Here is a 22,095-nt window from a genome sequence, read left to right as displayed (position 1 = left end):
TAAGTGTTGTGGCAAGATATTTCAATCAGTTTGTGCTCCTAATGTAAATAAAGCTTCATGCCATGATGTATATTTACCAAGAAAAGCAACACACATGTACATACTGCTGGGTACGAATTGAGAATGTATTACAAATTTAAGGCAAATAAAAGTAATTTGTATGAGGAAATCACCTGGTGTGTGAATTATTTGATCAATGATTTACATAATACCTCTTTGATTCTTTGATTTATTGGGGGGAAAAAAAGGAGAATGAATGAAAGAGGAAACAAGCGATTTAATCAACAATCCAAATGAAATATTTCTGCATGAGCTCATCTGCTTATTAAAACAATATGTATATTCAACAGTTATAGAAACACAGCGGCTTTAAAATGCTACAAGGCAGGAAAAAAAATAAAGAGAGAAAATGTATTTGACTACGTGACACTAGAGAATAAAATGGTGGTTGCATAGTTCTCAAAACTATGGAAGAAGATTCACAACTTGGATGGATTTCTTCAGTGTTTAGAATAATAAACCAAAAATCTATATAATAGAGCAGGGATGGGCAACTGGAGGCCCGGGGACCACATACGGCCCGCACCCTCACTTGAAGTGGCCCTCAGTACAACTACATGCATTTGAGCATGAAATCTTAAAAGTGCAGTGTAAAAATGCACAAAATTACTTTTTGCAATTAATGTTGGTCTGCTGTTCTTGCACTGAAAGAAAAAAATCACAGTAAGTGGTTAATTTTTATTTGCTTCAAACCTTTTGTATACCTATTTATACTATTATACATGCATTTGGGCATGAAATATGTTAAGTTACTGCACTGTAAACATATTTAAAATTGCAGTTTCATCATATCTGGTTAAGTGCACGCTCCTATATGTGGCCCTGTGGTAGTGAACATGAAAAATTGTGGCCCCCTGCAGCATTTAAGTTGCCCATCCCTGTAATAGAGTATATTGCAAGTCAACACCTCAAACAAAATAAGTCAAAGATCTTGAATTTTAATGAAGCTAAAGCAAGACTGGAATGTGATGGTAAATGATTTTTTGCACAGACTTTCGACCACGTGTCACTTAATGTTGTTTTCCCTTTTAACCAATGACTGACAGCTTCAACTAGAGAGAGACAACAAACTGGTGAAATCCACTGCTACTTTGCTTAATTGGAATCAAAACAAAAATGAATTTGTTCTTCATTGGCACATGTTTGAGAGCAACTGTGAAGACTGACAATCGAGTTTTTAAAAAAAAAAGTGTTGAAAAGGAAAAAGTTCCAGGTTTAGTATTATTATTAAAAAGTACAAAACAAATAGTAAAAATGAGCCCTTACCTCCTCAGATAAATGCCTTTTCAAACCTCCGCCTCTTGGAGATGACAAGAGTTGGAGAGTAAAAAAAACAAAGTTACACTGTGAACACACCAAGCCACTAAATCAACTCAGTTTTTCTTTCTCGTAGTTCTACTTCCGGGGAGGTGCGGGACCCGGAGGCTGGGGGGGAGCGGGGGCAAAAGGGAACGGCGGTTGCCCGATGAAGCCCATGAGCGGCGGCTGCGGGTGAGCAAACTGCTGCGCCATCAGAGGCTGCAGCCCTCCTGATGACGGAGGAGGAGCAGGAGGAGGCTGGACAAACTGCTGCTGGCCGGACTGATCCTGACCTCCTCCGGACTGGCCGCCGCTGCGGGGGTTGTAGCCCCCGCCACCACCGCCACCGCCCCCGTAGCTCTGGTACTGGTCTGAGTTGTAGCTGTTCCTGTGATCGCGGCTCCTGTCCCTGTAGGAGGAGGAGGAGGAGGTGGTAGAGCGGTCTCCATCGCGGCTGTTTCGGCTGTCGCGGTTGAAGCCGCCGCGGCTGTCTTTGGCGCCGCCGGGCATGCGGCGATCACATTCCCCCTGAAACATGTAGTTAGGGTTGTTGGAGTTGCTGGTCCGATAACGCATCCTGCCACCTGTGACACACAACAAATGGATTGTCAATATTGTCATATCTCTTTTATCTTACAGTATGATGGATTGTGATTGAATTCAGTTCAGTTCAGCTTTTATTTCGAACATGTGCGAGTAACACAGCAAAGTAAACTCAAAAACAAATACATCCAATGAGAATAATCAAAACAAAAAAAAAATAGCAATAGTAAAAACAAAAGCTATAATGTGAACGCAACATGTCCGAAAAGGAGTAGGATGAAGCATATGCTTATTTAAACCTTCTCCACTACTCAATTAACACTAAAAAACTATTTGTAGTTTTTTCCACCTATTTTCGGTCTCTTGGCCAATGAAATGCATCAGAATACATGCGGGAGTGTCGCAATGCAACATGGGACTTTTCCAGAACTTTGAAATCATGACTGAAGACGACTATAGCGGAGGGAGATTAGAAGTAAGTGACGGAAGCGATCTTGATGAAAACAGCACCGATGATTTTATTGCTGATCCGGACTTTGAACCCTCGGAACCAATCGACCGGTATTTCTGGATGAGGAATATGTTTTTAGACGACATATTTTCACAGAAGAACAGACAGATTTGTGGCCATCTGGAGATAATAACAATAATAATAATAATTGATTGTGATAGTGATATAAGAAATCAAGACTGTTTATGTCTTTTATTACTTTATGCGTCGTTGAGTACCCTGAAAAATGTATTATTATTATTATTATGAGAATTATTATTATTATGATAAATATTATTATATATATATATAATTTTTTTTATTACAGTAGGCTAATGAGAACTATGTCTATTTCTTCCAATGGTCATATCATGTTTGCATCTTGCTGATGGGCATGTATTAGTATTATGCATAGGATTTTTACTCAGTCAAATGAAACATTTGGTGAGTTTGTTGATTTTTTAAAAAACTTTATTGAAGGTTTGGACAAATATGGGTATACGGTATAAGCTCTCAAATACTTTTTGAATTTCATTTCTATCTGCTACAGAGGCTGAAAAACTTCTGTTGAATTTCCAGAAAAACTTCAGGTTGTAGGGGGTTTAGGAGGTTTTCCAGGCATTTTTTCCAGGCGTTTTAGGCCTTAATGGGTTAAATTAAAAATACTCTGACAGTCCTACTTACCGCCTCCTCCTCCTCCGCCGCGCCCTGACTCCACCAGCTGAAGGAGTTTCGGGTTGATGGCCTGCCGAGCCTCCGTCAACACCCGGACCAGGTCCCGGGCCTGCCGCAGGTTCCCCGGGGTGAAGAAGGTGTAGGCGGTGCCCTTGTTGGTGCTGCGGGCCGTACGTCCGATGCGGTGGACGTAATCCTCCGAGGAGCTGGGATAGTCATAGTTGATGACGAACTTCACATCTTCCACATCTTTTGGATAAAGAGGAATCGGTTTCACAGCATGAGGGGAAGGAAAAAATTACAACCTCACAGGGTGAAAAAAAGCTTCTGGAGAAGCAAAAATTGCATTTTAATTCCAAATTTTTAAAATGTATTTAAATAATTATTAATCAAAAATATATATTAATAAAAAATGTCCGAATCCGAATGGCATCATTTTGTAGATCAACAATATAATAATAAAAAAAAAAAAAAAACTTCTGGAGAAAATTCAATAAAAAAAAAATATTTACGGTAAATAAATATTAAGAAAAAATCAAATCTCTTCATTTGGTAGATTAAAAATATAATAATAATAACAATAACAATAATAATAATAATAATAATAATAATAAAGCTTCTGGAGAAAAAAAAGCATTTTAATTCAATTTAAAAAATATTTAAATAAATATTAATGAAAAATCTAATCTCTTCATTTGGTAGATTAACAATATAATAATAATAATAAAGCTTCTGGAGAAAAAAAAGCATTTTAATTATCTTCATTTAGTAGATAAACATTATAATAATAATAATAATAATAATAATAATATAACTATTGATAATGATATATTGTCATTAAAAATCTAAACAAATAGAGTAGCTTACCTGCTTTATCAGACACGGTGCAAAATTCCACATAATATCCAAATAATCATTTCAGTGAACCACCACTAAACTGATTTGAATCTGAACTTCCCTTCTTTTTTTTTTGGACATTGAGTTCAGTACAGAAACTGTGTTTAGGCTTCATAATCTTCACACCAATGTGATTACTGGTCAGAACGTGTGAAGACAGAAAAGGAGTCTGTTTCTCATTACAGAAGATGTGGGGCTCGGACAGCACCGCTGATCAAAACCTTTTCCCTCCAGCGTGCCAGAGAGAAACCAAACATAAGCTACTGTATACTGCCGGGATACAGACTGTGTCTCCTGATCTTTGAGCTATGATGGAAGTACCTGAGTGTATGATGAGCTGATGGAGGAGTTAAGAGAAAGGGGCGGTGAGGTACTTACCCCCATCATGTTGTTTTTACAAAGGTAGACAGTCCTGGTTTCTAGTGAGGGGCTGAGGGGGAGGGAGGCAGGATTCACCCCTCACCTTCTCCACACACCAGCAACGTCAGACGGGAGCAGAACCGCTAAACACACACAACCAACGGCTGGTTCTGTTGCTCTCTCGCTGCATTGCAGGACCCTCCTCAGACCCTGGCCAGGACTGGATCCAGACGAGCCCGTCTAACTCTCTCTCCCCTGTCTGTCTGCTTTTTTGGGGGAACGGATCGGTGGGCAGACAAACAGGAACCTCAGGCTGCTCCCAAGGAAGGCTCGTTGGATTTAAAAGTCTGACAATACTGGGCAGCGGGGGGGAGGGAGGGAGGGGGGGGGGATCTTTGTTACCCAAGAAGAGGGCTTTAATCCCGCTAAAGCTAGCCGAGCTTCTACTTTACTGAGGGGGCAGTGACAGCAGCACAGACTGTTACAGCTGCCGTGTGCTGCCAAACCCTGAGAGGAGAAGAGGGGAAAAAAGAACAAGGATATGGTCATAGGGATTTCACTTCTTTCACGTCACTTATCCCCCCTTCTCACATTTATCCTGCCAACAAATGAGATCATTGGATCATTAGATTCTGTTGGAGATCATTCAGCTGTCACTGCCCGATTCAAATGCTGCCGCAAAAAACACAAGATGATTTATTTTTCCAGAATGATATCAGAGGAACACCTAGGGTTGCAAAATCCCAAGGTGAAAACTTTCAATGAACTTATAAAACTTATAAAATCTGTATGTGACTATATTGATTATTCATATATATATGTATATAGATATAGAGACCTGTTAAGGGGTAGGACTCGACACGTTTTTTTACTTCTTCCTACTCCCTTTCGAGCTTGCAGAAAGTGTCTGTTTTCTCAATTTTTTTGCTTTTTTGTTTTGTTTTTTATTTATTAATCTATTAATATATATATATTTTTTATTTGCTTGCATGTTCGAAATAAAGACAATCAATCAATCAATCAAATGGGAATGAACAGAGAAATAATGGAAATAAAATTAATGGTCTAGAAACATAAATGGCACACTGTGAAAGCTCTTATGATTAAACTTTCAACTGGCTTTCTCAGCTTCTCTACATATCATATATAAATAAAGTTATTACTGTAAATAAAACATGTGTATTTTCAATAAATAGATGGACTCCAGGGGGTTAAAGTCAGAATCCTCCAAAGTCAAAATTCTGAGAATAAAGTCAGAACTCAAATCTTTTTTTTTTCACGTGTGTCTCTAATCCTCCTCCGTACCAGTGTGCTGCTGAATGCACTGCATGCTAACAACTGAATCAAATTGGCAAACTTTTAACCAAAACATGCCCTAAATAAGTTCACTATTAAAATATACAATCCAAAAAATGAAAATTTGAATTTTGACAAAAGAATTAACCGGAAATTTTGCAATTTTTTTCCGACCATTTGCAACCCTAGGAATACCTACACAATGTGTTATCTTATATGTTGAAGAACGGCTAATAAGAGCAGCATCTGCATGTTATTTGTCCTGACACCATAAAGGAGAGAGAGGTAAAGGTGTGCAGGAGCCCACACAGCCCTCCTTTCAGCATGGCAGCGTGCCAAGGAGCCCCGGTTGAAGGAAGCTTTTTTTAACTGCAGTAACAAGAAACAGACCAGAATCCCAGCAGAGCAGAAGGCCTGTGGCCTCCATGCTAGACTTACACTACCGGTCAAAAGTTTTAGAACACCCCAATTTTTCCAGTTTTTTATTGAAATTCAAGCAGTTCAAGTCAAATGAACAGCTTGAAAGGGTACAAAGGTAAGTGGTGAACTGCCAGAGGTAAATAAAAAAAGGTAAGGTTAAGCAAAACTGAAAGATAATGTACATTTCAGAATTATACAAGTAGGCCTTTTTCAGGGAACAAGAAATGGGTTAACAACTTAACTCTATGGAGTCTTGGGCTATTTTGTCCATTTTTGAATTCTTTTCATGTCTTTGTAAGTCATTTTGTGTCTTTTTTTGGTAATTTTGTGTCTTTTGGTGTCTTTTTTTGTCATTTTGTGTCTTTTTTTAGTCCTCTAGTCCAACATAAAATGTGATTTTGAATCTTTTTTTTACTTTCAAAACACTATCATGCTCAATAAAGAATTTTAAATGTTGCAAATGTGCATTAATTTCAGAGTACACTGAGACATTAAACTGCATCATTTTCAATTAAATTCTGGAAAAGTTGGTGTGTTCTAAAACTTTTGACCGGTAGTGTAACAATTCATTAAACTGTCAGGTTTTAATAGTAAGTAATATTCTTCAATATATTGTGTGGATTTATTTCACTGGACATCAAATTCAGATGGATTACACCTTACACTTCTTTTTGAAAGCAATGCCAAATACTTTACCAGCTGTATTTTATGAAACGTGATATCTATGATGAAAAAGGAGCAAAAGGGGGCAGATAATTCTACATTTCATGTTGTGCTATATATGTATTTTTTCCTATTTCATTGCCAGATCTAGCTGGTCTCATCTTTAGTATACTTACCTACTGGTCTAAATAAGAGTGGCTGTTTTACTCTACGCATCAGTTAACTGTGCCGTCTATTTACTTGTGCTTCTCTATAGCTGTAAACTTGTTTTATTTACAGGAAAAATATAATAAGTCAGAGGACAATGCAGACAGAATGAGATATCATGTGAGAGATTATGCAGCATGTATGAATGTGAGCAGACATACCCAGACCACGAGAGGCCACGTCTGTAGCGATCAGTATCGGAGCTTTACCGTTACGAAATTCTGTAGGATTTAACAAATATTAATAGGATTATTAGACATGGAAAGCATCAACACCTTACTCAGTCAATTGTGAATGCATAGGTTTAAAACTAGTAACTACAGGTACATTTTAAAAAAAATTTAAATCATGAAAAAATTCAGTATTTTTGTCATTCATTTCAGAAAGTGAAACTCATACATTATATAGATTCATTACACGTAGAGTGAAATATTTCAAGCCTATTTTTCTTGTAATTTTGATGATTCTGGCTTAGAGATAATGAAAACTCAAAACTCAGTGTCTCAGAAAATTAGAATATTGATCCGAAGTTGAATATGATGGTCCTGGGTCAGTGGTGGTTTGCAAGGTTATTATAGTTAACGAAAACTAACGAAATAACGAAAACTAGAATTGAAAAAACATTTTCGTTAACTGAAATAAAAATAAAAACTAGAGTTTTAAAAAAACGATAATTAACTGAAACTGTATTTTGTGGTTACAAAACTAACTAAAACTAACTAACTAAAATGTCCTTAGTTTTCGTTTTTGTCAACTCTTTTCATTCATAATCCAGTGTTTCTATTTCAACATGCAACACATGGTGAATATGTTTACTGAGACTGGGATGTTTACGCTAGAACCAAAATTTAAAACACCCTGAACTGTAAGAGTTAATAACCTTTTTGGGGCTGAGATGATAAACCAAAGGAGATAAAGACAAAATGTATTATGACCACTTTGAATCTCGGACCCAACCCATTACCCAAGCCCATTACAAAAAAACTAAAACTAAAAACTAAAAACTAAAACTAACACTAAAAACTAATAAAAACTAAAACTAAGCATTTTCAAAAACTAAAAACTAAACTAAAACTAGAAAAACTCACTCAAAACTAACTAAAACTAACTGAATTTGAAAACAAAAATTCACTACGAAATTAAAACTACTATTAATGAAAAATCCAAAACTATTATAACCTTGGTGGTTTGGGGCCATGTCCTCTGCTGCTGTTGGTCCACTGTGTTTTCTGAAGTCCACAGTCAACATAGCAGCCATCTAGCAGGACATTTTAGAGTCTTCATGCTTCCACAAGCTCTTTGGAGATGCTGCTTTCATTTTCCAGCAGGACTTGGCACCTGCCCACACTGGCAAAGGTACCAAAAGCTGCTTCAATGACCATGGTGTTACTGGGCTGACCTGAACCCCATAGGAGTCTATGGGCTGTTGTCAAGAGGAAGGTGAGAGACACCAGATGAGCTGAAGGCTGCTATAAAAGCAACATGGTGCTGTAGGCTGATCTCCTCCATGCCACCAAGTATTAATGCAGTAATTCATGATTCAAAAGGAGCCCAACCAAGTATTGATGGATAGAAATGAACAGACTTTTCAGAAGCATGACATTTGTGTTTAAAATATCCTTTTTTTGTATTGATCTTATGTAATATTCAAATTTTCTGAGACACTGAGTTTTGTGTTTTCATTATCTCTAAGCCAGAATCATCAAAATTACAGAAATACAGGCTTCAAATATTTCACTCTCATGCAATGAACCTAAAATAAGAATATTCAAATTTTTTAGATGTACCTGTAGTAGTAATCCCCTAAGGCAGTAGTTCTCAACCTTTTTGAGTCACGACCCCCAATTTAACATGCATGTTGTCCCAAAAAAAGAAACAAAATAACCAAAATAAGGAAACAAAATTCTCAAAATGACCGGAAAAGACACAAAATGACCAAGAAGACACTAAATGACCAAAAAAGACTCAAAATGACCAAAAAATAGACACTAAATGACACAAAAAAGAAAAAAAATGACCAAAAAAGACACAAAAATGACTAAAAAAAAGACACAAAATGACCAAAAAAAGGAAACAAAATTACCAAAAAAGACACAAATTGACCAGAAAATGATCAAAAAAAGACACAAAATGACCCCCCCAAAAAAAGACCTAAAACACATTAACACATGAACACTTTAACACAGTGGAGACAGAGCTGACTTCCAAAATGATTTGGCGACCCCCAGAAATCATCTCGCGACCCCAATTGGGGTCCCGACCCCAAGGTTGAGAACTACTGCCCTAAGGTGTGACAGTGGAACACCAGTTCAGGTGAGGAGATGATCAACAACAAAGGTCTGGAGGAAAGTGGTAGCCCTGTATTAGAACCATTCCTACCTGCAAGAACCCAGTCTCTCTCAGGTTGGCTCTTGTCTCCATGGATACACATGGCTGGCCACCTAGAAAAACAAAACCACAATGAAGTGGGAAGATTAGTGGAAACTCTGAATAGCTTCTGTCTATCAAACACTTGCAGAATTCATCGAAACTGTCATAACAGACAGTAATTTCTCACCCGTCCCGCCTCATCCTCCTGGTAAGATCATCACAACGCTTCTTAGTCTCCACAAAGATGATTGTTTTGTTCTCTTTCTCAGCCATTATCTCCTCCATCAGCTGAAACAGTCTGTAGCCAGGGAGAGATAATCAGTGGCACTTAGCTCAGTATCGGCTGTGTGAACGGATAAGCTCATGTTCTATAACAATATTAATGCATTTAATGAGATAAACATGACAGAATGTCATCTTTAATCAGATATCATCTCACTGGCTATCCTTACTTCTGGTCCTTTTCAGTCTCCATGCAAACATCGACAATCTGCAGGATGTTGTGGTTGGCGCTGAGCTCCAGAGCGCCGATATTAATCTGGATGTGGTCCCTCAGAAAATCCTCTGCAAGCTGACGAACATCCTTGGGCCAGGTAGCGCTCCACATCAGAGTCTGTCTGTCTGGCTGAGAGACAGAGAGAGAAAGCACCAAACTCATTTAAAATGAAAAATGCCTCTATTTTAATAAGTTATATAAACATATTACATACAGTACAGGCCAAAAGTTTGGACACACCTTCTCATTCAATGCGTTTTTCTTTATTTTCATGACTATTTACATTGTAGATTCTCACTGAAGGCATCAAAACTATGAATGAACACATATGGAATTATGTACTTAACAAAAAAAGTGTGAAATAACTGAAAACATGTCTTGTATTTTAGATTCCTCAAAGTAACCACCCTTTGCTTACTAGAATATAAGACATGTTTTCAGTTATTTCACACTTTTTTGTTAAGTACATAATTCCACATGTGTTCATTAATAGTTTTGATGAATTTACAATGTCAATAGTCATGAAAATAAAGGAAAGGCCTGTACTGTATGTTTATTTTTTATCTAACTTTATTCAAGGTTCATACACTTTTTGAGTGGTCAAATTCAAGCACTTTTCAAGGACTTTCAACGTCAATTTTCAAGCTTTTCCAGTATCTGACACCTGTTGTAAATTGCATGTTTTAGATGAGTACTTACATACTAAAAGGGGCAGATTTCACTGAACCATAGCAACAGCGATGGTGTTACACTTTTAGGAGGAACGGTCTTCATTTCATATAGGCTACTCTTTATTTTTTTACATTGAACATGTGATTATCTATAGACTATAGATGGATATAGTCAGATTGCAAGAGAAATACAGTAAGAATTTCAAGCATTTACAAGCACTTTATCCAAAATCCAAGCACTTTTTAAACCTTGAAAATACAACATTTAAATTCAGGCCTTGTTGCATGGTAAATCAGAGTCAATTAGAAAAGGTGATCATTTTAAAATGAGCAGTCATGGTGACTGAACTTACCCTGATTTGTTCAACTATCTTGCGAATCTGTGGCTCAAAGCCCATGTCCAGCATGCGGTCGGCCTCGTCCAGCACCAGGTAGGTGCAGCGCCGCAGGTTCGTCTTGCCGCTCTCCAAGAAGTCAATGAGGCGGCCAGGTGTGGCAATACAGATCTCCACACCTACAGTCAGACAAATTGATCATGTCAACAACAAAAAAGATAGAGGCACAAGCTGGAGTGCAAGGCAAGGCAAGGCAGGCTTATTTGTATAGCACCTTTCAACAACAGGGCAATTCAAAGTGCTTTACACAAAACGTTAAAATGTTTAAAAGAGACATATATAGAATGACATTTGCCCTGCTTAGCCTGCTGCCCCCGCGACCCGGCCCCGGATAAGCGGACAAGAATGGATATAAAAATTTAAGACTAAAAACAAGCAGATACAATATTTAGGGAAAAAAATATAGAAGCATATTCAAATATAACATTTTAAAATTGAAAGCTAGCACTTGAAATATATTTTTTAAAATATCAAATTCTCTACTCATATCGCTAAACGAGAGGAGTCCCTTATTGTATTCTCTACTCATATCACTAAACGAGAGGAGTCCCTTATTCTATTCTCTACTCATATCACCAAACGAGAGGAGTCCCTTATTCTATTCTCTACTCATATCGCTAAACGAGAGGAGTCCCACATTCTATTTTCTACTCATATCACTAAACAAGAGGAGTCCCTTATTCTATTCTCTACTCATATCACTAAACGAGAGGAGTCCCTTATTCTATTCTCTACTCATATCACTAAACGAGAGGAGTCCCTTATTCTATTCTCTACTCATAGAGAGGAGTCCCTTATTCTATTCTCTACTCATATCACTAAACAAGAGGAGTCCCACATTCTATTCTCTACTCATATCACTAAACGAGAGGAGTCCCACATTCTATTCTCTACTCATATCACTAAACGAGAGGAGTCCCTTATTCTATTCTCTACTCATATCACTAAACGAGAGGAGTCCCTTATTCTATTCTCTACTCATATCACTAAACGAGAGGAGTCCCTTATTCTATTCTCTACTCATAGAGAGGAGTCCCTTATTCTATTCTCTACTCATATCACTAAACAAGAGGAGTCCCTTATTCTATTCTCTACTCATATCGCTAAACGAGAGGAGTCCCACATTCTATTTTCTACTCATATCACTAAACAAGAGGAGTCCCTTATTCTATTCTCTACTCATATCACTAAACGAGAGGAGTCCCTTATTCTATTCTCTACTCATATCACTAAACGAGAGGAGTCCCTTATTCTATTCTCTACTCATAGAGAGGAGTCCCTTATTCTATTCTCTACTCATATCACTAAACAAGAGGAGTCCCTTATTCTATTCTCTACTCATATCGCTAAACGAGAGGAGTCCCTTATTTTATTCTCTACTCATAGAGAGGAGTCCCTTATTCTATTCTCTACTCATATCGCTAAACGAGAGGAGTCCCTTATTTTATTCTCTACTCATAGAGAGGAGTCCCTTATTCTATTCTCTACTCATATCACTAAACAAGAGGAGTCCCTTATTCTATTCTCTACTCATATCGCTAAACGAGAGGAGTCCCTTATTTTATTCTCTACTCATATCCCTAAACGAGAGGAGTCCCGTATTTTATTCTCTACTAATATCACTAAACGAGAGGAGTCCCTTATTCTATTCTCTACTCATATCACTAAACGAGAGGAGTCTGTATTGTGCAACATTGTGTGTTTTGTTCACTGAATATTTCAAAGTCAACTTAGTTCCCCACCCCAAAGTACTTAAAAACATATAGTACAAACTGCATTTGATTGTTCATATAAAGTTTTGAATTTCAAACTGTTTTGAATAATTCGATGCATGTTCCCATCAACGACCATACCCACCCCTCTCGAGGTCTCGAATCTGTGGTCCTTTGGGTGCTCCACCATAGACACATGTGCTTTTGATACGGGAAGACTTTCCATAATCATATGCGACCTGTTGGACCTGCTGAGCCAGCTCTCTGGTTGGAGCCACCACCAGACACTGTGAAGACAGGATGGAAAAGGAATGAGGAAGGTTTTACAGACTGACTGTATGCCCGGACTAAAGAAGAACAATTTAGATAAATCATGCTAACATAATATCGCAAAACAGAATTGGCACTCACAATAGGGCCATCTCCCCTCTCCAGATAGGGCTGGTGATTGATGTGTACAATAGCAGGAAGAAGATACTGCAGCAAACACAAAAGATAAGTAAATCATACAATTATGCCACAGAAAATCTGGCAAACCAATTCATTTGAGAAAAAAAAACACATTATCTAAACTCTCAAGCTGCTGAATTGCTCTTCCTAATATTCATGTGTTCTCGAGGTACTTGTACTTTACTTGAGTATTTCCATTTTATGTAACTTTATACTTCTACTCCACTACATTTTGAGGCAAATATTGAACTTTTTACTCCACTACATTTAGCTGACACCTTTAGTTACTTTTCAGGTCCAGATTTCACACAAAAAATACATTTAAACATGGATTTCTTATTGTTTTTTTTAAATTAAACCTCATAACAGTATATTAAGTTGCTAAAATGAGCACTGTCTTGATGAAATTAAATGCTGCTTACATAAATGCATCATAATAATAATCCAATAATATATTTGGAATATATAAAACAATGTGAGTGGGTTCATTCTGCATAATGAGTACTTTTACTTTTGACACTTTAAGTACATTTTGATGCTGATAGTTTTGTACTTTTACTTCTGTAAGTTTTGAATGCAGGACTTTTACTTGTAGTGGAGTAATTTCACAGTGTGGTATTAGTACTTTTACTTAACCCTCTATGGTACAGTGTTGCCCTCAGACAACATACCCATTTTTGGCCTGTCAAATTTCTACATTGCATGTTTTTGAGTGATGCCATACTTTAAGAGGGAAGAGTATAGGGAACCACTAACAATGCTTTAATTTGTCACATGACCTCCAGGAGGCCATGTTGAAACCCTATTTTGCAAAAGAAACAGCTTTGCGCCACAAAAAAAACAAAAAAAAAAACCCTCAAATGTAATTTCCTGGCCCTTTTCCATTTGGAAAAAAAATCTACTCCTACTTATAGGGGAGCAAACCTTCATTTTTTAAATAGTTTCAAACACAAGACAATAATTTCAATGGGTCGTTGGTTCAATGTTTCCTTCAGGCAACATTCAGACAAGAAACCAGTTTTAAAAAGTTCCTTTTATAATGTTTTTAAATTTAAAATGTTATGTATTGTACTGTTGAAGCTTTTATACATGTTAAATAAATGTTAAAATTAATTTTAAAAACTTTTTCACTTGTGCACCATTATGGTACAATGTTGAAAAATTTCCACAAAAAAAACAAAACTGTAAAATTTCTTCAGCTTGTGTTTATTTAGTCTATTTTAAGACAAAAAAAAAACTCCAAAACATTTTTTTCCTAACTGGCATAATAATGTGTACCATAGAGGGTTAAGATCTGAATACTTCTTCCACCACTGCTTGTCTGTCTGCACCAGTGTCAGCATGGGAATAATCCCTGTTGTATTTCTTTAGCAGTTCTAGTTAATGTTTCCGTTTCTATTTAAATGTTAAGTTTAGCTGTCAGCCCTTTGTATCTTATGAGATGTGCTGTGTAAATGAGCCAGGCAGCCTTACAGCCAGGGTCTTTCCAGAGCCGGTCTGTGCGATCCCCACCAGGTCCCTGCCGCTCAGGGCCGCAGGGAAGCCCTGGCACTGGATCGCTGTTGGCTCCTTGAAGTTCTGCTGAATCAGCACCTCGTTCACATACTCTGCCAGAAGAAGACACACAGTTGGTTTCTATCTTTCAGTCCCTGCCACTATCAATTAATATTTTCTTCTTGTAAACATAATAATAGTCCTGGGGCCGGATTCACAAAGCATTCCTAATCCTCTGGAGTCACCAAAAGCACCAAATCCAGACTTCTTCATCACATCCAGACTAGAAAACAAAGCAGTGTGGAGCCCTACTGTAAATTTACCTCTACAGTTCTGGCTGTAAACTCCATGAGGCCAGTTTCAGTTTGATGATGATATACCAAGTAAAACTGGAGACAAGCTCAAATATATTTAGTATAAAATGATAGAACTGGATGGAACCCGCTTATATGTTATATTTGCAACCTTTGTTCACATTTGCAACATTTCTTTTTTTTTTATTGAGCATGATAGTGTTTTGAAAGTAAAAAAAAGACACAAAATGACTAAAAAAAGACACAAAAAGACACAAAATGACTAAAAAAAGACACAAAAAGACACAATGGCTAAAAAAAGACACAAAATGACTAAAAAAAGACACAAAATTACTAAAAAAAGATACAAAAAGACACAATGGCTAAAAAAAGACAAAAAATTACTAAAAAAAGACACAAAAAGACACAATGGCTAAAAAAAGACACAAAATTACTAAAAAAAGACACAAAATGGCCAAAAAAAGACAGAAAATGACTAAAAAAAAGACACAAAAAGACACAATGGCTAAAAAAAGACACAAAATTACTAAAAAAAGACACAAAATGAGCAGACAGAATGACCAATAAACCCCCACAGAAGACACAAATGACCAAAATGACTTACAAAGACACGAAAAGACATGAAAAGGATTCAAAAATGGACTTTCTTAAGTTTTATCTTAAGAACACTTTTGTGAATCCGGCCCCTGGTAAGAAACAGTTAACTAACACTGCAACAGGTCATTCAGATCAGTTGTATTGTTTTGGTTTAACTGACCAAACAAGGGGCTTCAGATCTAAATGTGTATTTAATAGCCCACAGATGCTGCTTCAATTATGAGATTAGACCTTTTAGTCTGTATAATGTGGGTTTACTAACGAGGAAACTGCGCGTGGTGGAAAGCCGTGACCGCCTTTGGACAGCCTGTTCCTCTGACGGTGATCTCCTTCTTCCTGCGAAACTCTTCCATTTCATACTGGACACAACAGAGAAAGAGGGGGAAAGAGAAAACATACATTTGGACACGGTGTATACAATATTAATGTTTTATTTAGGATACCTTCTGTTTAAATTATTCTGATTTAGTAAAAGTATAGTTTAGTTTAGTTTAAGTCATGACTGTACTTATCAATAAGGGCTTTAAATTGGTTTATGTTTGTTGGTTTGTGTATCAATAATGTCTGAAACAACTACACAATTGTTGCTGCCCACTAGGGGTGTCGTACTTCTCCAAATCCACGGTTAACTCTCTGGAGTCCATCTATTTATTGAAAATACACATGTTTTATTTACAGTAATAACTTTATTTATATATGATATGTAGACAAGCTGAGAAAGCCAGTTGAAAGTGCAATCATAGGAGCTTTCACAGTGTGACATTTATGTTTCTAGACCATTTTTAAAATGTGCATTTTCTTTTTTACAATGAAAACTATTACTATTTTTAATTTACATGCAAATAGACTGTTTTGTAGTTTTATTATTTATTATTTTTCTGCTGTTTTTGTGTGTATAAATGGTAAAAAAAATAATAATAATAAATAAAAAAAGGTACATTTCCATAGACAACTGTGTCTTTTGTTTGTATTTTGGGTTCCTGGCAGCTTTATACTTTGTTAATTAAAATAAAATGAAAACTCTGACTGATAGCCAAGTTTGTGTGGAGAAAAAGGAGCCATGCATGTGATGTAAGGACAGACTGAAAGATGCTAAACACAGACAGAAATGAATGCAGAGGAAGTTGACAAATTTGAACCAAAATCTCCTGGACTTCAGAGGTTTAAACTACGAATTCTCCAAAGTCACAATTCTGAGAATAAATCAGAACTCAATTTTTTTTTTCATGTGTGGCCCTAATCCTCTTCCATACACTGGAGTGAATATATTAATTAAAAATATATATATTTGAGTTAACCAGCAGAAAGTATCCTAAAGGAACAGCTCCCTCATTTTTTTGCTTGCTACCAGGTAAAATGTGGGATGTAAAAGCCCACTTCCAAAAATGTGGGCAGGTTGTCTAAAGAAATAAAACAGATATAATAATTATAACATAATTCAGAATACCAGAATATTTAATGTCCAAACTGAAGATTTTTTTAAATATACACCTCCCAACTCAAATCATTATTTTTTTATTTTGACAAATGAACAGATTATGTCTTCTTATGATAACATAAAAGCTTATCGGCATATGATATTGTAAATGCAGCCTGAGAAGATATGTATTCCCTGTATTTTAATTTTATTTCCATTATTTCTCTGTTCATTCCCATTTGATTGATTGATTGGTTGTCTTTATTTCGAACATGCAAGCAAATAGCCAAGTTTGTGTGGAGAAAAAGGAGCCATGCATGTGATGTAAGGACAGACTGAAAGATGCTAAACAGAGACAGAAATTAATACATAGGAAGTTGACAAATTTGAAACATAATCTCCTGGACTTCAGAGGTTTAGATTACACTTTCTATTTTAAGGTCAGTTAGAGTTACTTCTCAATTTAAACATTTGTGTTTTGTTTTTTAGCACTGATGGCTATGCCAATGTATCACATTCACTTTTTGTTCAAAGTCTTCTTTAATAAGAAAGGCATCATGGTATCAAGTGTGATAAAACTGCCATATGTTTTCTGGAATTTTCTTTTCATTTCAATTTTTTCTTTTCAAACGGAAATACTATCCTCACTTCGATTGATTTCCGATTCAGAATTGAAATCCTGACACCCCTTGTGAATGATAAAACACCCCTAACACCCCAATAATTCCCTTGTTTGTGGGTGTAAGTTAGGGAGAGAGAGAGTGAAGACATACCTGACTCATGTGTTGGACCTCAGGGTGTTCAGTGTAGAAGTTCTTCTCAAATTTTGGCAGCTCATCCAGGTTCCACCTCTTCTTGCGGAGGCGCTCACCTGGATTCCCAAACTTCATTGGTGGGGGTCCACTGCGACTGTTCATGGCTCCAAACCGTGGCCTGAGAGATAATACAGGGAAGAAGGATATAAAAAATATATCACTATATTTTTAAATGTGATATGGAATTAGGCCATATCACATTGATATAGTTATTTTTTTATATATAGGGTCAATGACAAATAAGGGTTGACAAGATGTCAAATGGTGTAACCACAAAAAAATGATAAATATTAAATACTTCATCCACCTACATTGTATTTAAGTGGACCTATACATATAATTACTTAATTTTGAAAAACACTAAATTATTTTTTTTTTTTAGTTTTTCTACATTTACACATTTCATCAATGGAGAAGGAGCAAGGCAGCAATAGGGCTGGGCGATATATTGATATAAAAAATATATCACTATATTTTTAAATGTGATATGGAATTAGGCCATATCACATATATTGATATAGTTCTTTATATATATATATATATATATATATATATATATATATATATATATATATATATATATAGATGTCAAATGGTGTAACCACAAAAAATGATAAATATTAAATACTTCATCCTCCCACATTGTATTTAAGTGGACTTATACATATAATTATGTATAATAATAATAATAATAATAATAATAATGTAATAATAAAACAGTATTTATCAAAATAAGAAAATATGGTATATTTATATGTATGTACCGGTAGTATATTTCTATAGATATATGATATGTGTTATTATAATGTATATGCTGTAGAACGAATGTGTATATACAACATATGTATTATGTGTTAGTAGATTTTGTAATGATGTAGACATATATGATATGTAGAAATGTGTGTAATATGGATTAATATGTGAATAATTTTTGTTTTGTTTGGTTTTTATTTTTATTATGTTTTGTGTTTTCAACTGTGGCTTTGCTGCAGCTAATGGGGATCTTAATAATAAACTAAACTAAACTAAACTAAAAATAATTACTTAATTTTGAAAAACATGAAATTAATTTATTTTTTTAGTATTTCTACATTTACACATTTCGTCAATATTGAGCAGAACATATTTTAAATACAAATTATGTAAAAATTTGTTATATACCATAGTATTGCATTGTAAACTTGGATTGTATTTTTCCTCAATGTAGTTCACATTTATTTTCCTATATATAATCAGATTTTTATGGGGAAAAAATGACTGGTTACACCAACTGACACTGCATTAGATCACGTCATTGACCCATATATATATAAAATCACATTTAGTTATTTTGTAATGTTTGTTATTCTTTTCTCATATAAATATATTTATTTCAGAAAAAGATTGGCCTATTGTATTTCATAGGTTTTTTTATTTAAATGTGCACTGATTTTTTTTTAAAAAGGTACTCCTGTTGTTTTACAGTATTTATGTTCACTTAAATAAACGGTTTCAATAAAACTACTTGTGACATGTCATATCTGGCTTTGACTTTGACTGAAAATTTGCTCTCACTTTGCAATAAAAATATCAGGATATATATCATATATCAATATTCAGCCTAAATATATCGGGATATGACTTTTGGTCCATATCGCCCAGCCCTAGGCAGCAATATATTGTATATTTTACACAATGACTGGCTGTTTACTGGCTGTCAACAGTTGATGTGTCAACACTGCAGTTACTACTTTAACTAAAGAGATGATGTAATTATCCTTTTTATGTCTTTAAGGTTGATGTGTGACCAAATGTTTACTACTTAATCCATAAACCCGGACGTTACTTGCAGAATTGTTATTTTCATAAAGCCCTTAGCAGCAAAAGTCCACCAGGGGGCTCATCTAGACTTCATGTGTGAGCTGCTTTATTTACATAGCCTTAATGTGTTACATATGTGTTTGAAGACATGTATCATTTTCATGTCTGTTTTGATCTTTAAGTGCAGTTGTGTAATGAAGTATTGCATACATATATGCCTAGAGGAGCTAATAATTTGCACTTGAATGATATAATGTCGAGTTTATGTGTTGTAATGTGCATAGTCTGATAAAGAAACGTCACAAAATGGTTCAACTAATTAGCGTGATGACTTTCAGATGAGTGTTTCGGGTGACTGTTCTACCACATAACCATAATATTAACCTTATAAAGCCTGAACCATGAAATAATTGCCAGAAAATTCAATTTTTGTAAAAACTGAGTGCTTATTAACCTGCTGACGAATTTTAAGAAATAAATAAATTGCATATATGAATTCTAATTTGTATCATATTTGATACATCAGTTCTTTTTGTGCATTTTGTTGCTCACAGTTTGTTTTTCTCGAACTAACAAAAACATATAAACCCTAACATATTTAACCTATTAAGACTTTGACTTTTCCTTTTTCCTCAAACATGCAAAACACATATTTTTTCCATATAACACAACATCATACATCTGCTGATATGAAGTTTTTTAATGCAGCAATGACTGATCCATTCGTGGAACCTGCATATCATTTTTGCTACATCTGGTATTTTTGTGCAATTTGTTGCTCAGTTTGTTTATCTTCAACACATGTATACATCAGGTTTTTGATGATGTAGAGGTCTCAAAAATTACTGTATCTAATATGATACACTTGGCTTTATAGGGTTAATGTGTTACATATGTGTTTGAAGACATGTATCATTTTCATGTCTGTTTTGATCTTTAAGTGCACTTGTGTAATGAAGTACTGCATACATATATATGCCTAGATTGGCTAATAATTTGCACTTGAATTATATAATGTCGAGTTTATGTGTTGTAATGTGCATAGTCTGATAAAGAAACGTCACAAAAATGGTTCAACTAATTAGTGTGATGACTTTCAGATGAGTGTTTCGGGTGACTGTTCTACCACATAACCATAATATTAATAATACTATGATGACACAATTTACTGTGTAATTTTCACACTCCTGGACTTGTTTTGGTATCTGCGCTCCAGTCTACAGACTGTGGTGATAATATGACCTTTACTGTGTGAGTGTGTTTACAGTGAAAGTAAGAACAAACTACTCCTAAGAGGCCTTCAGGGACTTATTATCTCGATACTGGAGTCTTACCAGAGGCGCAGCTTTGAGTCAAATTCCCTGCATGTTATTTGAAGACAATATGTGTCAATATAAACTAAAAACATACCTGTCTCGTCCACGGTCCCTGTCTCTGTCTCCATAGGACGCTCCCCCTCTCATGTTGTCGGGAAAAGTAAACTTTCTTCTCCGCAAAAAAAATTGAAACGCAAGCTTCAGTTGTTGACACCAGTTTGTTTACGTTGTGCACTGTCAGAAACAGCAAAAAAGACGCGCAGTTTACGTTTGGAAGACTGTATCTATGTATATTAGCCGATAATAACGCCGAGATAGAGAATTTAGTAAACAATTGTTGTATGCGTCACTAGCTCAGCGGCCGCTCTGCACCTCCCGTTTGCTTCCTTCCCTGCCCTCTTTAGCGACGTAACTTCAACTAGTAGTTCTACGTAGCGTCCCCTCGATACTACGGACGCTACGTACAAATTGTTGCTAAGTAACAATGGTGAATACAATTGGTGAAGGTTTTTTTAAGGGGTTTTTTTTTGGCGGTTGGTGTCGCTGTGCCAGCAGCCTCTCTGTCGCTAAACAGTAGAAGATTATTATTTATAATTCTTATAAATAATTCTTATAAATAATTTTTTATATAATTCATTTTAATAATTACATTATTTATATATATATATATATATATATATATATATATATATATATATATATATATATATATATATATATATACGATCTTATTCAAATGGGGGCACATTATTTATATATATATATATATATAAATAATGTGCCCCCATTTGAATATATATATATATATATATATATATATATATATATATATATATATATATATATATATATAATAAAATAATATATATATAATATATATTTGAATATATATACACGATCTTATAAATAATTATTTATATAATTTATTTTAATAATTACATTATTTATATAATATATATATATATATATAAATCAAATTGAAAATATGAAAACAAAATATAGAAGCTGAAAGAAGACAACAACATTCTAGTTACTGCACTCTGTTCATGCATTACTATTAGAACCTTTTAAAGCAATGCAAAACCAGAGTGCACTAACTACATTTTGGGGGTCAAAGGTCAAATAAAGTATCATGATTTTTGAGCATAAAAATTACATCATTAATACATGTCGAAATAAGTGTCATTTCACTTACCTACATATGTATACCACATTTGGCTTGCCAGTAAAAAATGTTAAAAAACTTGAAAGTAGTTTTTCTCAGTTTTATCCTATGCATAGTTACTGCAACTAGGCTTTGTAGGGCAGTATTATTATCCTTGTTGAGAGTTTGTATTT

General features: G+C 35.3%; 1 protein-coding gene across 1 annotated transcript; it reads right to left on the bottom strand.

Moving 5' to 3' along the window:
- Positions 1–236: 236 nt before the first annotated feature.
- LOC131990547 (probable ATP-dependent RNA helicase DDX17) lies at positions 237–21,153 on the bottom strand. Its single transcript, XM_059355664.1, has 13 exons — positions 20,852–21,153; positions 17,600–17,759; positions 15,672–15,768; positions 14,478–14,611; positions 12,966–13,031; positions 12,700–12,841; positions 10,801–10,961; positions 9,733–9,905; positions 9,468–9,578; positions 9,290–9,351; positions 7,072–7,131; positions 3,077–3,316; positions 237–1,943 (listed from the first exon to the last, which is right to left on the bottom strand). Exons 1-13 carry the CDS (start codon positions 20,902–20,904, stop codon positions 1,456–1,458), a joined length of 1,947 nt encoding a protein of 648 aa, XP_059211647.1. The 5' UTR covers positions 20,905–21,153; the 3' UTR covers positions 237–1,455.
- Positions 21,154–22,095: the final 942 nt, after the last annotated feature.

Source organism: Centropristis striata, chromosome 1 (genome assembly GCF_030273125.1).
Source record: "Centropristis striata isolate RG_2023a ecotype Rhode Island chromosome 1, C.striata_1.0, whole genome shotgun sequence".
NCBI classification, from domain to species: Eukaryota; Metazoa; Chordata; class Actinopteri; order Perciformes; family Serranidae; genus Centropristis; species Centropristis striata.
The sequence above is the reverse complement of the archived record's forward strand: the minus strand, read 5'-3'. Positions and strand labels throughout refer to the sequence as shown.

What these genes read in the sequence shown, in the direction of transcription:
- LOC131990547 (XM_059355664.1), bottom strand. Translation starts at nt 20,904, where the DNA reads ATGAGAGGGGGAGCGTCCTATGGAGACAGAGACAGGGACCGTGGACGA. An exon ending in AGGTCCAACACATGAGTCAG is followed by an intron (nt 15,769 to 17,599) that starts GTATGTCTTCAC and finishes TGTTGTGTCCAG; the next exon opens with TATGAAATGGAAGAGTTTCG. An exon ending in GATTCGAGACCTCGAGAGGG is followed by an intron (nt 10,962 to 12,699) that starts GTGGGTATGGTC and finishes GTCTGACTGTAG; the next exon opens with GTGTGGAGATCTGTATTGCC.